Source organism: Hemiscyllium ocellatum, chromosome 36 (genome assembly GCF_020745735.1).
Source record: "Hemiscyllium ocellatum isolate sHemOce1 chromosome 36, sHemOce1.pat.X.cur, whole genome shotgun sequence".
Classification (NCBI taxonomy): domain Eukaryota; kingdom Metazoa; phylum Chordata; class Chondrichthyes; order Orectolobiformes; family Hemiscylliidae; genus Hemiscyllium; species Hemiscyllium ocellatum.
In genome coordinates this window covers 46,213,865-46,229,243 of record NC_083436.1, presented here as the reverse complement: position 1 = coordinate 46,229,243, position 15,379 = coordinate 46,213,865, and the positions used below count along the sequence as shown (strand labels likewise).

The window sequence follows — 15,379 nt, the reverse complement described above, 5'->3', positions numbered from 1 at the left end:
ATCACAGTTGCTTAGGGTGGACATGGTTACTGGTTATCCCGATCAGAACTCCAAATCCCTTCAACCGTCTCTAAATCCATCACTATGCTTTCCATGCTTTTTTTCCCCATAACAAAAATGAAGGGTGTTGGCTTAAAACCTAAGAAGAGCCTGTTCCTTCATAAATTCAGGATATATGTGCACATTGACAAATATGAAGGGCTTATGCTTGAAACGTCAAATTCCCTATTCCTGAGATGCTGCCTAACCTGCTGTGCTTTAACCAGCAACACATTTTCAGCAAATACAGGATAGCTCTCAAGTTAATGGCAGAAATTTCTATTCTGACTGACTTCTGATAGCAGTCTTCAGATGCTGCAGTTGTGGTTATTTGGTACCTATTTCACATCTTTTTCTTCTTCTTCCAGTTTATTCAACATGGCAAACAAAAATATTGAACACCTAAATAATGCTACAAATGAAGAGAGAAATCAGGCAACTCTGAAAATTATATCAGAATCTCAGGTATGTTCAAACAGCTCTGTCTATGTAAAAATATTTGGCTGTAGGGTAAAATTATTCAGTGATTCTGAAGTCTGTTCATAAGCGTTATGTTATTGGATATATTTCAAGTAATTTTAATTGTCTTAAAATTATTTTAGAAATGTACTTGGTGGTCCGCAATTCTCTTAGTTCTGCCTGCAAAAATAGTGATCCTAAAGTGCAATACTTGATTTGGAAGAAACAATTTGTTTAAGACAGAGATAGCTAGAGTTTTGATAAACGGAGGTGAAAAGTTATCTGCGGTAGATAGGAATTGGAGTCAAGAATACTCTCTGACCTTAGTGAATACTGAAGCAGACTTGAAGGGCGGCATGGCCTCCTGCTCCTTGTTTGTATGCCTGTTTAAATTTTAAAAGTGGATGTTGACTCTGGTTGGGGAATTGCCCCTGAAAAATGAACCACCAAATTTTGTTGAGTTAGAACAAGCATAGTGCGTGTGCACATTCTTTCTGTTTTCAAAGAACAGTGCTCTATGTATTAATATATGTAGCTTGCAGTAGACGCAAGTGTGCTATACAGCGACCCCAATTCAAAATTAATTGTCAACATAACTCTCTGCTCACTGTTCAGCAAATAGTGTCCGATTACAGAATCACACCTAATGTTGGATATTGTCCTGAGAAATATCAGTCAACTCACTTGGTGTGAAATCTAAACAAAGCCTGACAGTTAACCATCAATCATCATCAACTGCATTCTCCACAACAATACCTCTGTCAATCAGAGTCCACTTACCAACCAATCAACAGTCCGCTCTCATAGAATGTGAAGGGTTGCTTTTCCCCCTTATAAAGTATTCTTATGAATTGTCCTGGTGAGTGCAAGATGCAAAGTTTCTTTTTGCAACAAGACTTGAGTTCTCTACGACCAAATGACTGTTAATCTTTCTGGTTTGCTGGTATTAAGTGCCTTGGTATTTATAGCAACTGGTTTAATTATTGTTTTGAAGCCTACAGCTGAACATCTGTTTACCAAATAGATAAATTGTCCTCACTTTTATCACTTTAAGTTTAACATGCTTCCTAATATTATATGGAGAGAGTGAGGACTGCAGATGCTGGAGATCAGAGCTGAAAATGTGTTGCTAGAAAAGCGCAGCTGGTCAGGCAGCATCCAAGGAACAGGAGAATTGATGTTTCGGACATAACCCTTCTTCAGGAATGAGGAAAGTGGACTTTCAGTCCTAATATTATATGTCTGCTAAACAGGTAGAACCACAGTCACTCAATTCATGTTTCTGAAACGGAATCATGCAGCTCAAAATGTTAATTCTGTTTCTCTCTTCACAAGTGCTGAGTTTTCTGACACTTTTTATGACACAATTCTCATTAACCACATTAAATCCAATTTCTGTACAACTGTATGTAAAACCTTTAGGGTACTGATTCAGTAAGCTTCACTGTATTAAATTAACTTCACAAAGACATCTAACAATGCAATTAATATCTCAGAAAAGGTGATTGTTTCTGTTAGCAACAGAACTAATACAATATTCTAAAGAACTTTACATCTACATAGCATCAACATCTAAGAGTTTGACCCTGAAAAGTCATTATTCCTATTAAAACGTTTAAGACAATTGAATGTTGTAATGCTGTACATTCTTAGTTATTTTAGCACAGAACACAGCAACAGGGCAGCACGGTGGCTCAGTGGTTAGCACTACTGCCTCACAGCACCAGGGTCCCAGGTTCGATTCCATCCTGAGACAACTGTCTGTGTGGAGTTTGCACATTCTCCCCATGTTTGTGTGGGTTTATACAGACCAGGCTTTCACATGCTAACATCATCTTGCAACCCATCCTGACTTACATTGAGAGCTTTCTTACATTAAACTCGATGCAGTAGACGTTATTTCAGCACTGATACTTTATGTCTAGAATCTTTTCAGATTTGATTTGCTGATTGGACTGGCCATTGTACAAATGTTGAATCTTCATGGTATGCCTGATTATGTTGGAACCAGCACTTACAGTTTACGTGGTTTATATTTTACAATAATGTCGATAAGGTACATGCTGTCAAATGCAAAATATATGAACTGAACGAGATCTGAAGGAACACTATGTGGATTAGATTAGATTACTTACAGTGTGGAAACAGGCCCTTCGGCCCAACAAGTCCACACCGACCCGCCGAAGCGCAACACACCCATTCCCCTACATTTACCCCTTACCTAACACTACGGGCAATTTAGCATGGCCAATTCACCTGACCCGCACGTCTTTGGACTGTGGGAGGAAACCGGAGCACCCGGAGGAAACCCACGCAGACACGGGGAGAATGTGCAAACTCCACACAGTCAGTCGCCTGAGTCGGGAATTGAACCCGGGTCTCAGGCGCTGTGAGACAGCAGTGCTAACCACTGTGCCACCGTGCTTCTTGCAATGGGAAAAGGCCATTTGGTGCTCCCAGCCCTCTATTGGACCACAATGCTTTTTGTCATTTGAATTGCATTGCAATTTCTCTTAACTTCCATAGGTCAGTTCTGAAACAAGGTAACATTCCAACAAAATAAAGGTCTGAACTTCATCCAGATAGTCATGTTCCATGGTTCTTAGCAGTCCATTAATCAATTGTCAATACCTGAATTTTATCTCTGACCCTCAATCCTATTTCAAGCCAGATAACCACCTTACTCTGTGTTAAGTGTTCATTGATTCAGAGCTAACCTTGAAGAAAGTCATTTCTGCATATAAATCAGTTTTTGCATGAATGCAAACATGTTTCATGGTAATTTTGTATTTCTGTAAAAACGAAATACTGCAGATGCTGGAACACTGAAACAAACACAGAGAATGCTGAGAAATCAGCAGGTCTGGCAACATCTGTGGGGAGAGAAACTGAGTTAATGTTGCAAGTTTGTTGGACACTTCTTCTGAACTAAAAGGTGTTGGAATTTTTAAAAATATATTCTTTTGATAGAAGCAGAAGCCCAGTGTAAAAAACAAAAGGGTTGTTAAAGTTGGAGAAAGAGAGGAGTGTTACAATGTCTCTAATTATTGTTTATATTATTTGGAATATGGAAACGACAATCTCTTTAATTATAATAAATAATCTCTCAAGATTTTCCTTACCAAAGAAAATAACTAATAAACGTGTTTTGTTCTGTCTTCCTGTTCCAGGCTGTAATGGAGAAAATAAATTCGACAGACCATTCAGATGCACCAGTGGAAGTAGATGAAACAACCCTTTTGAATAAAATCAGCCATAACGAGAGTCCTAAATCTCACCATCATGGCAAACTATGGCGAATGTTTGCCTGTCCACCTCAAGGGATCATTGCTAGTGTCCTCACAAAGGGTTAGACTGCAATTTAATTTAAAAATGAATTATCTTAATAATAGAATTATTATTAGGTTCATATTTTATATTTATATGCCAATGAGAGGGGTCTATCTTTGCTGTGTTACATAATTCTTCTGATTTCATTCTCATTAGAGTATAACCATTATACTTTTCTACAACATTTTTCCTCACTTTTTAGATCAGCATACTGAAAGTTGTTCAATGCTGACCAAATTATACTTAGAGTTGTGTGCTAGAAGCTCAACAGAGAAGAAAATCTAGACAGAGTCTGATGCAGTTCCCTTTATATGAGCTTGCTTGCATTCTTAGGGATTGATTAATTTTGCTTCTTCAATGATAAGGGCATTTAGTAACTTTTCAAAGGATTCATAAGCTGCTAACAGCCCCACTAAAGCCTTCTAAGAATGTACTGAGCAAATTTGTAGGGTAGACACATCCAAGAGCTCTCCCAGAAGCACAATCTTAAACTTAGCGGCAGAAGTAGGCCTTTCAGCCTGAAGAGTCAGTAGTGTCATTCAATGAGATCATGGCTGATCTTGTAACTCTCAGTTGATTTTCATGTTTTTCTCCCCATAATCCTTGACTTCCTTACTTATTAAATATTTATCTCAGCCTTGACCTTCACTAGCTCATTCTGGTAAAGAGTTCCACGGATTCACTTCCCTCTGAGAGAAGAAATTCCTCCTCATCTGTTCTCTTAACTGGGGTAACCACTCTCTTTGAGATTTTGCCCAATAGTTTTAGACTCTCAAAAGGGGAGGCAATCCACAAATACCCTGTGAATCCCCTGAAAATCTTATTTTTCAACAAGGCCTCTTCTAAACTCCAGTGAGTACTGGCCCAACCTACTCAGCCTGTCCTCATTAGAAAATCTCTCCATACCTGATGCTAATCTAAAGAATCATCTCCAGCTGCCTCAAATGCCAGTATAGCTTTCCTTAGATGAGGGATCAAAGCTGTTCTAGGTACAATGTACAATATCTAGATGGCTTAGTTGCTGAGATCATGTCAACAGGTTAATGTTAACAGTACTGTTTGCAGTGAGAGTGTGATGCTGGAAAAGTGCAGCAAGTCAGGCAGCATTTGAGGAGCAGGAGAATCAATGTTTCGGGCATCAGCCCTTCATCAAGACCAATTCCTGATGTGGGGCCTATGTTCAAAGCGTTGATTCTGCTGCTCCTCGCATGCTGCCTGACCTGCTGTGCTTTTCCAGCACCACATATGCTTTCAAGAAGGATTAGATATAATTTTTAGGACTAAAGGAATTAAAGATATGGGGTAAAAGCTGGAATGGGGTACTGAGTTGGATGATCAACCATGACCATTTCGAATGATAGAGGAGGCTTGAAAGACTGACTGACCTGGCCACTCCTGTTCCTACTTTCTGTTTTCTAATGTGTGGTACCTTATCAAACACTTTCTAAAACTCCAAATATATTACGTCTACTACTTCCCCTTTATCCTGCTTGTTACCCGCTGAAAGAATTCTAGTAAATTTATCGAGCATGATTTCCCTTTCATGAAGCCATGCTAACTCTGCTTGATCACATATATTTCTGAATATTATGCTATTCCATTCTTTATAATAGATTCTAACATTTTCTCAATGTTTTCTTTTTGTATATTACCCCTTTTAAATAAATAAAGGAATTGGATATAAGAAAAGAAAACTCCTGTTGAGTGTTTCTTGATGGATGCAAAGACTAACTTCAGATTCTTTGTATTAATCAGTTTTGACCTTGTTTTCTAGTGATTATGGTGATCCTTCTGTGGGCAGTTGTCTGGTCAATTACAGGTCCAGAGTGCCTTCCCGGTGGTAATTTGTTTGGAAATCTGATTCTGTTTGTGTGTGCAGTTCTGGGAGGGAAGATTGTTGGAATGATCAAACTTCCTAATTTACCTCCATTACCTGGTCTTCTAGGTAAGAAAATGAAAGACATAGTGATGAAAATATTAATGTTGCATGACTATATTGAAGTTTAACAAGTAAAAGATTTGTTTTTAACTAATATTTATCATTTTCTAAAATGCTTTAAATCAATGGATCAAATTGAAAGTGTAATAACTTTGCAGTTGGCAAAAGTAGAAGCGAATTTTCAGTGTGGTCCCATAAGCAGGAAATTAATAAATTAAAAGGTGATCCGTATTGCAGAGTATTGTAAAGGAAAGGAATGTTGGCCCACCCAAGGAACGTCCAACTGTGATCTAAATATTGATCAGAATTTTTGATTTCCCTTGAGCAGACAAATAAGTCCTTGCTTGAAGGATTGTTGTAATGTAATATTAACTACTTTTTATCGAAGGTGAATATAAAATATTTTATTTAACTGCTTTGAAGAAGAGTAGGGCATTCTCCTCTGTGTTCTTGACTGCTCTGCTTCCTACATTACAACAGTAATACATAACTATCTGTAAAGTGCTTTAGAATGTCTTATAATAGCTAAAGGTACAGTATAAATTCAAGACTTTTTACCTTCACATTGCAGACCATTTTCCATAACACTGACTTACACATTTTGAGTCTCCACTAACATTGTATTTGTCTTTGTATTTATTAAATCCATATTGCAATATTTTTCTCCATCCTTCATTTGAACAAAAAAGATTCTGTCCAGCTGTTGATGAAAATATTATCACAAAATTGTTAAAATATTTTATGTGTGATTGTTATTGCACAATTTCAAATCTTTTATGTAGTTTCAAAGCCTTCATCTGAATCATGATGGTGCTTAGAATATTGGAAAGAAATACTGATTTGAAAATAAGGGGTTTCATTTATATTGCATTTAGCTGTTCAGTTTATACACATTTTTTGTCTCTTTTGATGGCCAATTTTTTTCTAAACATTGAACTAGAGTGAAATGTTTATCCTTTAATGGTGCATTTGTATTTAAGTTATCCAGTAGCAGTTTAGTCTGTGATATATTTTCTTTATATTTGTGTATTAGGAATGCTTCTAGCTGGTTTTGTCCTCCGAAATATTCCTGTTGTCAGTGATGCTATTTACATTGATTACAAGTGGTCCTCGTCCTTGAGAAGTATAGCACTTGCAATTATCCTGACCCGAGCAGGACTTGGGCTGGATGCAAAGGTACAAATTATGTTTATTTGTTTAAATATTGTTTGTTTACATATTGACAGTCAAGTTCATTTCGACGGTGAAACAATAAAAGCTAAATAAACTATAATTATGTGGTGGTCAACATATAGGCTGAAGGTTTGATCCTTGATCTGTACAAAATTAGATGATCTTAAACAGAGCAACCTTGGCATTTCTAGTTCTAGAAGAGGGAAATACAAGACTAGGACTTAAATAACTAATTAAATTTAGCTGTGATGGCTAATAATTACATGTCTTTTCATTCCTTGAGCTCACATGTGAAGCACAGTCCTTTGAGCAAGTTTAACCTTTTTCTGTTTTCATGATGTTGGCAGATCTTAATGATATCCTCCTAATTCCCTTGTCCAAATCATCTCAGTAGATTGGGATTGAGGTGGACCCAGCATCGATGCATGGAGTAAACCATTGGCAGATGGAGTTCAAACTGGATAAATGTGAAGTGATGTATTTTGGAAGGTCGAACTCGAATGCTGAATATAGGTTTAAAGACAGGATTCTTGTAGTGTGGAGGAACAGAGGGATCTGGGTGTGCAAGTACATAGATACCTCAAAGTTGCCATCCAAGTGGATAGGGTTGTTAAGAAAGCATATGGTGTTTTGGCTTTCATTAACAGGGGGATCGAGTTTAAGAGCCGCGAGGCTTTGCTACAGCTCTACAAGTCCCTGGTGAGACCACACTTGGAATATTGTTTCCAGTTCTCGTCGCCCTACTATAGGAAAGATACAGAGGCTTTGGAGAGGGTGCAAAGACGGTTTACCAGGATACTGCCTGGACTGAAGGGCTTGCCTTATGAAGAAAGGTTGAATAAACTCGGACTTTTCTCTCTGGAGAGAAGGAGGAAGAGAGGAGACCTGATCGAGGTGTACAAGATAATGAGTGGAATAGATAGAGTCAATAGCCAGAGACTCTCCCCCAGGGCAGAGTTGATGGGTGCGAGGAGTTATACTTTTAAGATATGTGGGGAGAGGTATAAAGGAGACCTCAGAGGTAGGTTCTTTATGCAGAGAGTTGTGAATGCATGGAATGCATTGCCAGCGGTGGTGGTAGAAGCGGAGTCATTGGGGATATTTAAGTAACTGCTGGACAGGCATGTAGATAGCAGTGAGTTGAGGGGTGTGTAGGTTAAGTTATTATATTTTACATTAGGATTAAACCTCGGCACAACACCGTAGGCCAAAGGGCATGTTCTGTGCTGGACTTTTCTGTAGACCATTTCTAGTCCTTTAGCAATCCAAGCAACAGACGTTAATTCAGTTTCATGTCTGAATTGACCCTGGTGTTTAGTAATAGACTCTTGTAAATCACCTTATTATATGCCATGTATAAATTATGTAATGCATTTTATCCATCCAGTCAGTTATTTCTTCAAAACATTTCATTAGATTTGTTAGACATAATTCCTTTAAGAAATACGCACTGATCTTGATTATCCAAGTACTGCCTTGTAGTTGTTCAATTGATCCTATGGTTCTTTCTTGAATAGTAATGTTATATAGACAATGCTCCAGTTTACTGGCAAGATCAATATATCTGATGGTGGAGGAGTGATAATGTTCCTGGATTAATAATCCAGAACTAAAGTTTTTCTTAAAAATGATGGCTTTAAGTCCACGTGCTGTAGATAGACTCTTAATGCCCTTATGGAGGGAGCTCCAGGATTTTGACCCCTTGACAATGAAGGAAGAGTAATATGTTTCCAAGTCAGGATGGTAAGTGGCTGAGAAGGGAACTTGCAGGTCCTGATGCGCCTATGTATCTGCTGCCCTTGTCCTTCTAGCTGGTGGTGGTCACGGGTTTGGAAGGAACTGTGTAGGATCTTTGAATTTCTGCACTGCCTCTTGTAGATAATAGACACAACTGCTTCTGAGCATCTGTGGTGGAGAGAGTTAATGCTTGTGGCTGCAGTATCAGTAAAGCAGGTTACTTTATCCTGGATGATATCAAATTTCTTAAATGTTGTCGAGTCATAGAGTCAAGCAGCATAGAAACAGACTCTTTAGTACAATTCGTCCATGCTGACCAACTTCTCAAACTAAACTAATCTCATTTACTTGTGTTTGCCCCATACCCCTTTAAATCTTTCCTATTCATGTATTTATTCAAAAGTCTTTCAAATGTTGTAACTGTGCCTGTGTCTACCATTTCCTCTGTCAGTTCATTCCCACATATGAACCACCCTCTGTGTGAAAAAGTTGCCCCTCAGGTCTCTTTTTTTCACATTTCTCCTCTCATCTTAAAAAATGCCCTCTCATTTTGAATTCCTTCACCTTCAGGAAAATAACTTAGCTATTCATCGCATCTATGCTGCTCATGAAGTAAGAGCAGCAGTAGGCCATTTCAACACCACTTCATCATTCAACTACATCTTGCTGACCAATCTCAAATCCATTTCCTCCACTGTCTGTGATATCTGGAAACTATCAACCTCTGTCTTGATGGTTCAGGGCCTGGAGTAGAAAATTCCAAAGATGTACTATCCTGTGCATAAGGTAAATTGCTCCTCATTTTGATCTTCAATGGCCCATCCTTTATTCTGATTCTAGACCATTCCAGATCATGTTGCAATGAGATCACTTCTCATGCTTCTAAAATTCTAGAGTACAGGCTCAATCTCCTTGATGTGTCTTTATAGGACGGCTGAGGCATCCTAAGAATTAATGTGGTTAAATTTCAATGCAATCCCTGTATCCCTGCAATCTCACATATATCCTTTCTTGGATAGGAGATCAAAACTACACATGTTATTCCAGTTGCAGTCTGTTCAAGGTTCTGTATAATTACAGCAAAACTTCTTTACTCTGTATTCAAATCTTCGTGCAGTAGCAACTAACATAAGTTTTGCCTTCCTAATTGCTTGCTGCAACAGCATGTTAGTTTTCGGTTATTCGTGAACAAAAGTTATCCAGGTCCCTTTGGACAATCAACACTTTCCAATCTCTCATCATTTTAGAAACACTCTGCATCTCTGCTTTCCTATCAGTGTATAACATCGCATCTTTCCACATTATATTCCATCTACCATACCTTTGTCCACTCAGCTAGTCTGTCTAAATAGCCCTGAAGTCTTTTTGCATCTTCCTCACACAAACATTACCAACTAATTTTGTCAATGGCTATCATGAAGATATTATGTTAGGTCTCCAAATCATTGCTATGAATTGCGAATAGTTGGGGTCCAAACAACAATCCTTGTGGTGCTCAACCAGTTCACAGTCAGCTAACCAGATGAAATCTCATTTATTCTTACTCTGTTTTCTGTCCATTAACCAATTGTCCATCAATACTAGCACATAATACTGTAACCCATGTGTTTTAATTTTTTTACGAAGCAATGTGAGACCTCATCAAAAGAGTTCTGAAAATCTAAACAGGCCACACTCCCATCCCCCTCATCTATTCTGTTCATTACATTGTCAAAAAAGTCCAACAGATTTGTCGAACATAATTACCCTTTAAAAAAAGCCATGTTGCTTCTGTCCAACTTACCATTATTTTCTCACTGTCCAGTTGTCACATGTTTTATAATAGACTCTTACATTTTCCTTACTACTGATATCAAGCTAACATGTCTGTAGTTCCTAGTTTTCTTCCTCACTCCTTTCTTGAAAAGTGGAGTTATATTTGCAAACTTCCAATCTGCAGGAAATGTTCCAGGATCTGTAGACTTACCAAAGCGTCCATTATGTCTACAGCCACTTCTTTTAACCCTCTCGGATGTAGGCCATTAGATCCAGGTCATTTATCAGTTTGCAGTCAATTAACTTTTCTACTACTACCCACAGATTCAAAGGTGTTTACAGCTCAAAAGGAGAACATTTGCACCATAATATTTAATACTAATTCCTTTCAGTTCCTAATTTTTATTAATTCCTTGCTTCTCTAGTACTTTTGAAGTTTTTGTTTTTCATGTTCCATGGTGAAGACAGATACAATATATTTGTTTCGTTTCTCTGCCATTTCTTTATTCCACATTATAAATTCTCCTGTCTATGCAGGTCCATATTTGTCTTTGCTGTTTCCTTTTAGTAAATACTCTCTAATCAGTCTTTTCAGAGATGTCATTACACACCTCTTGAGAAGGTAGGATTTGAACCTGGACCCTGGATTCTGGATTAGTGGTGCTAGAAGAGCACAGCAGTTCAGGCAGCATCCAAGGAGCAGCGAAATCGACGTTTCGGGCCTGGACCTGGACCTGGACCTCCTGGTCCAGAGATGGGGGCACCACCGTTGCACCACAAGAATCCTCCAAACTTTCACTTCCTTTTTATATACTTACAGAAACTTTTATAGCACAGTTTTATGTTTGTTACTTGCTGTGTTTACTTTCATATTCTGTTTTCCATTTCTTCATCAGTTCCTTGACCCTCCTTTACTGAATTCTGAAATGCACCCAACCCTCAAGCTTACTACTTTTTTGACAAATTTATAAGCCTCTTTCTTTCATCTAATGCAACCTTTACCCTCCCCTGTTAACTACGTTTGGATCATTTTTCTTGTTGTATTTTTGCATCCAAAGGACACAAAGTTGTAAACTATGTCTTCATTTTTTAAATGCTAGTATTCCCTATCAATGCTGTACCTTTGAATGAAATATTGAAATAATATTTTCTTTCTAAACAGTAGAAGGCACAAGTTACATACCAGGGATAGATGGTAACAAAAACCAAGAGACTAAAACAGTGAAGAATTTTAGTAATTAATATCGTCAAAAGAAAAGGGGAAATCTTTGGGAAGAACCTTCAGGATGAAAATCCAATAAATAGAACACAGAACATAGAAAAGTCCAGCACAGAACATGCCCTTTGGCCCACGATGTTGTGCCGAGGTTAATCTTAATGTAAAATATAGTAACTTAACCTACGCACCCCTCAACTCACTGCTATCCATGTGCATGTCCAGCAGTCGCTTAAATTCCCCAATGACTCTGCTTCCACCACCACAGCTGGCAACACATTCCATGCATTCACAAGTCTATGTGTAAGGAACCTACCTCTGACATCTCCTTTATACCTTCCTCCTAATATCTTAAAACTATGACTCCTCATACCAGTCAATCCTGCCCTGGGGAAAAGTCTCTGGCTATTGACACTATCTATTCCACTCATTATCTTGTATACCTTGATCTGGTCTCCTCTCTTCCTCCTTCTCTCCAGAGAGAAAAGTCCGAGTTTATTCAACCTTTCTTCATAAGGCAAGCCCTTCAGTGTAGGCAGCTTCCTGGTAAACCTTCTTTGCACCCTCTCCAAAGCCTCTGTATCTTTCCTATAGGAGGGTGACCAGAACTGGAAACAATATTCCAAGTGTGGTCTCACCAGGGACTTGTAGAGCTGTAGCAAAGCCTCGCGGCTCTTAAACTCGATCCCCCTGTTAATGAAAGCCAAAACACTATATGCTTTCTTAACAACCCTATCCACTTGGATGGCAACTTTGAGATCTATGTACTTGCACACCCAGATCCTCTGTTCCTCCACACTACCAAGAATCCTGCCTTTAAACCTATATTCAGCATTCGAGTTCGACCTTCCTAAATACATCACTTCACATTTAACTAGATTGAACTCCATCTGCCATTTCTCAGCCCAGCTCTGCATCCTGTCTATGTCACGCGGCAGCCTGCAGTAGCCCTCTATACTATTGACGACACCTCCAATCTTTGTGTCATCTGCAAATTTATTAACCCACCCCTCAACCCAATCCAAGTCATTTCTAAAAACTACAAAGAGCAGAGGCCCAAGAACAGAGCCCTGCGGCACCCCACTCAACACTGATCTCCAGGCAGAATACTTTCTATCTAGAATCACTCTCTGCCTTCTGTCAGCCAGCCAATTCTGAATCCAGATATCCAAATCTCCCTGTATCCCATACTTCCTGACTTTATGAATGAGCCTACCATGGGGAATCCTATCAAATGCCTTGCCGAAGTCCATATACACCACATCCATTGCTCGACCATCATCAACCTGTCTTGACATCTCCTCAAAGAACTGAATAAGATTTGTGAGGCATAACCTGTCCCTCACAAAGCCATGCTAAGTGCCTTTAATCACGCTACAGTTTGCCAAATACTCATAAATCCTATCCCTCAGAATTCTTTCCAAAGCTTTGCTGACCACAGATGTAAGACTGACTGGTCTGTAATTGCCAGGAATTTCTCTATTACCCTTATTGAAAAGAGGATCAACAATCCCCAGGATCTGAATGGTTTACACTCAGAGGTTCAAAAAAGGTAGCTGTAGAGATGGTGAATGCACTAGTTGTAATTTTTCAACTTTCCAATAGGTTGAAACTTAGTACATGTGGCTTGGCTATTCAAAAAAGGAGGAAGTCAGAAAACAGCTGCAGGCCAATTAGTGTGTTGTCGGTTAGCAGATCAGGAAGCCTTCTGATTTTCTAAATCAATGTGTGGTTGCAGGGTCCCTTTCCCTCACTTTTCCCCTTAGAAGGATGTAAGCCAAGTGCAGAGAAATGGGGTTAGTGTGGATGGTTGTCAAACAGAATCTTGTTTGACATATTTTAGATTTTTATAGGAGGGCATATTAAGGGGAAAGAAACCAGTGAATGTAGTATGTTTGGATTTCCAAATGGCATTTGGTAAAATGCCAGAAAATGTTAATAATGTGGTGTTGAGATTAATATATTAATAAATAATTAGTATGCTAGCATGATTAGAAAATTTATTAATGAGCAGAAAGCAAAAGTAGGAATAAAGAAAACATTTTCAATTTGGAAGGTTGTGATGAATGGAAAGCTATAAGGATCATTACTGGGACCACAACTGTTTCCAATCTATATTAGTAACTGTAATGAAGGGACTAAGGACCATGTTGTGATGCAATGGTAGTGTCCCTACTCTGAATCAGGAGCCCTGGGTTCAAGTCCCACCTACACCAGCAAACATCTCTGAATAGGTTGATTAAAAAAAAGATAATTTAAAAAAAAATTAATGAAGGTGTGAGATCTTGCATTTTGGAAAGTCAAATCAAGGCAGGAGTTTCATGGTGAATGGTAGGGCCTTAAGGAATGTAGTGGAATAGAGGGACCTTGGAGTTCAGGTGCAAGGTTCTCTGAAAGTGGAGTCACAGGTAGACAGGGCAGTGAAGAAGGCTTGGCACACTGGTCTTCATCAGTCAGGACATTGAGTATAGAAGATGGGAAGTATGTTGCAGTCATACAGGACGTTGGTGAGGCAATACTTGGAGTATTGTTTTCAGAATTAGTCACCTTGCTATAGGAAAGATGTGATTAAACTGGAAAGAGTACAGAAGAAATTTACAAGGATGTTGCCGGGAGTCAATGGTCTGAGTTATAGAGCGAGGTTGTACAAGCTAGGACTTTTTTATTCCGAGTATAGGAACTGAGGGGGTATCTTACAGAAGTGTATAAGGTCATGAGAGGCATGGATAGGGTGAATACACTCAATCTAAAGGGCATCAGTTTAAGGTCAGAGGGGAAAGACTAAAAGGGAACCTGAGGGGCAACTTTTTTACACAGAGGGTGGTATGCATATGGAGTGAGCTGCCAGCAGAAGTTGTTGAGGCTGGTACATTAACAACATTTAAAAGGCATTTGGACAAATACGTGGATAGGAAAGATTTAGAAGGATATAGATTGAGAGTGTGGCACTGGAAAACCACAGCAGGTCAGGCAGCATCTGAGGAGCAGGAGAATCAACGTTTCGGGCATAAGCCCTCCATCAGGAATGCGGCTTGTGGGCACGGGGGCTGAGAGATAAATGGGAGGGGCAGGGTTGGGGGGAAGGTAGCTGAGAATGCGATAGGTAGATGAAGGTGAGGGAGAAGGTGATAGGTTGGAGAAGAGGGTAGAGTAGATAGATGGGAAAGGTGATGGACAGGTCGGGAGGATGGTGCTGAGTTGAAGGCTTCAGATTGGGATAATGTAGGGTTAGGGGAAATGAGGAAACTGGTGAGATCCACATTGATCCCGTGTGGGTTACAGGGTCCCAGGACGGAATATGAGGAGCTCTTCCTCCAGGCGATGGGTGGTGAGGGTTTGGTGATGGAGGAGACCCAGGACCTGCATGTCCTTGGTGGAATGGGAGAGAAAGGGACCCTGCAACCACACGGGATCAGTGTAGATTTCAACAATTTCCTCATTTCTCCTACCCCCACCATATCCCAGTCCCAAGCCTCCAACTCATCCTCTCGACCTGTCCATCACCTTTCCCATCTATTCGCTCACATTCCTCTCCGACTTATCACCTTTTCCCTCACCTTCATCTACCTATCGCATTCTCAGGTACCTTGCCCCCAAACCCACCCCCCTCCCATTTGTCTCTCAGCACTACGCCTCCCCCCCACCGGCTCACAATCCTCATCCCTGATGGAGGGCTTATGCCTGAGATGTCGATTCTTCTGCTCCTCAGATGCTGCCTGGCCTGCTGTGAT

The 15,379-nt window shown here is 39.5% G+C and overlaps 1 protein-coding gene across 3 annotated transcripts in view; it reads left to right on the top strand.

The window, feature by feature from the left end:
• The window catches only part of LOC132833431 (sodium/hydrogen exchanger 9B2-like), a 177,288-nt gene that overhangs the window by 91,954 nt on the left and 69,955 nt on the right, over positions 1 to 15,379 (top strand). For all 3 annotated transcript variants that reach the window (XM_060851693.1, XM_060851691.1, XM_060851692.1), the window contains 4 exons: positions 408 to 504; positions 3,669 to 3,846; positions 5,603 to 5,773; positions 6,801 to 6,943. In XM_060851693.1, coding sequence (XP_060707676.1) covers positions 418 to 504; positions 3,669 to 3,846; positions 5,603 to 5,773; positions 6,801 to 6,943 — 579 coding nt within the window. In that variant the 5' untranslated portion in view covers positions 408 to 417. The remainder of the gene's footprint in view (positions 1 to 407; positions 505 to 3,668; positions 3,847 to 5,602; positions 5,774 to 6,800; positions 6,944 to 15,379) is intronic.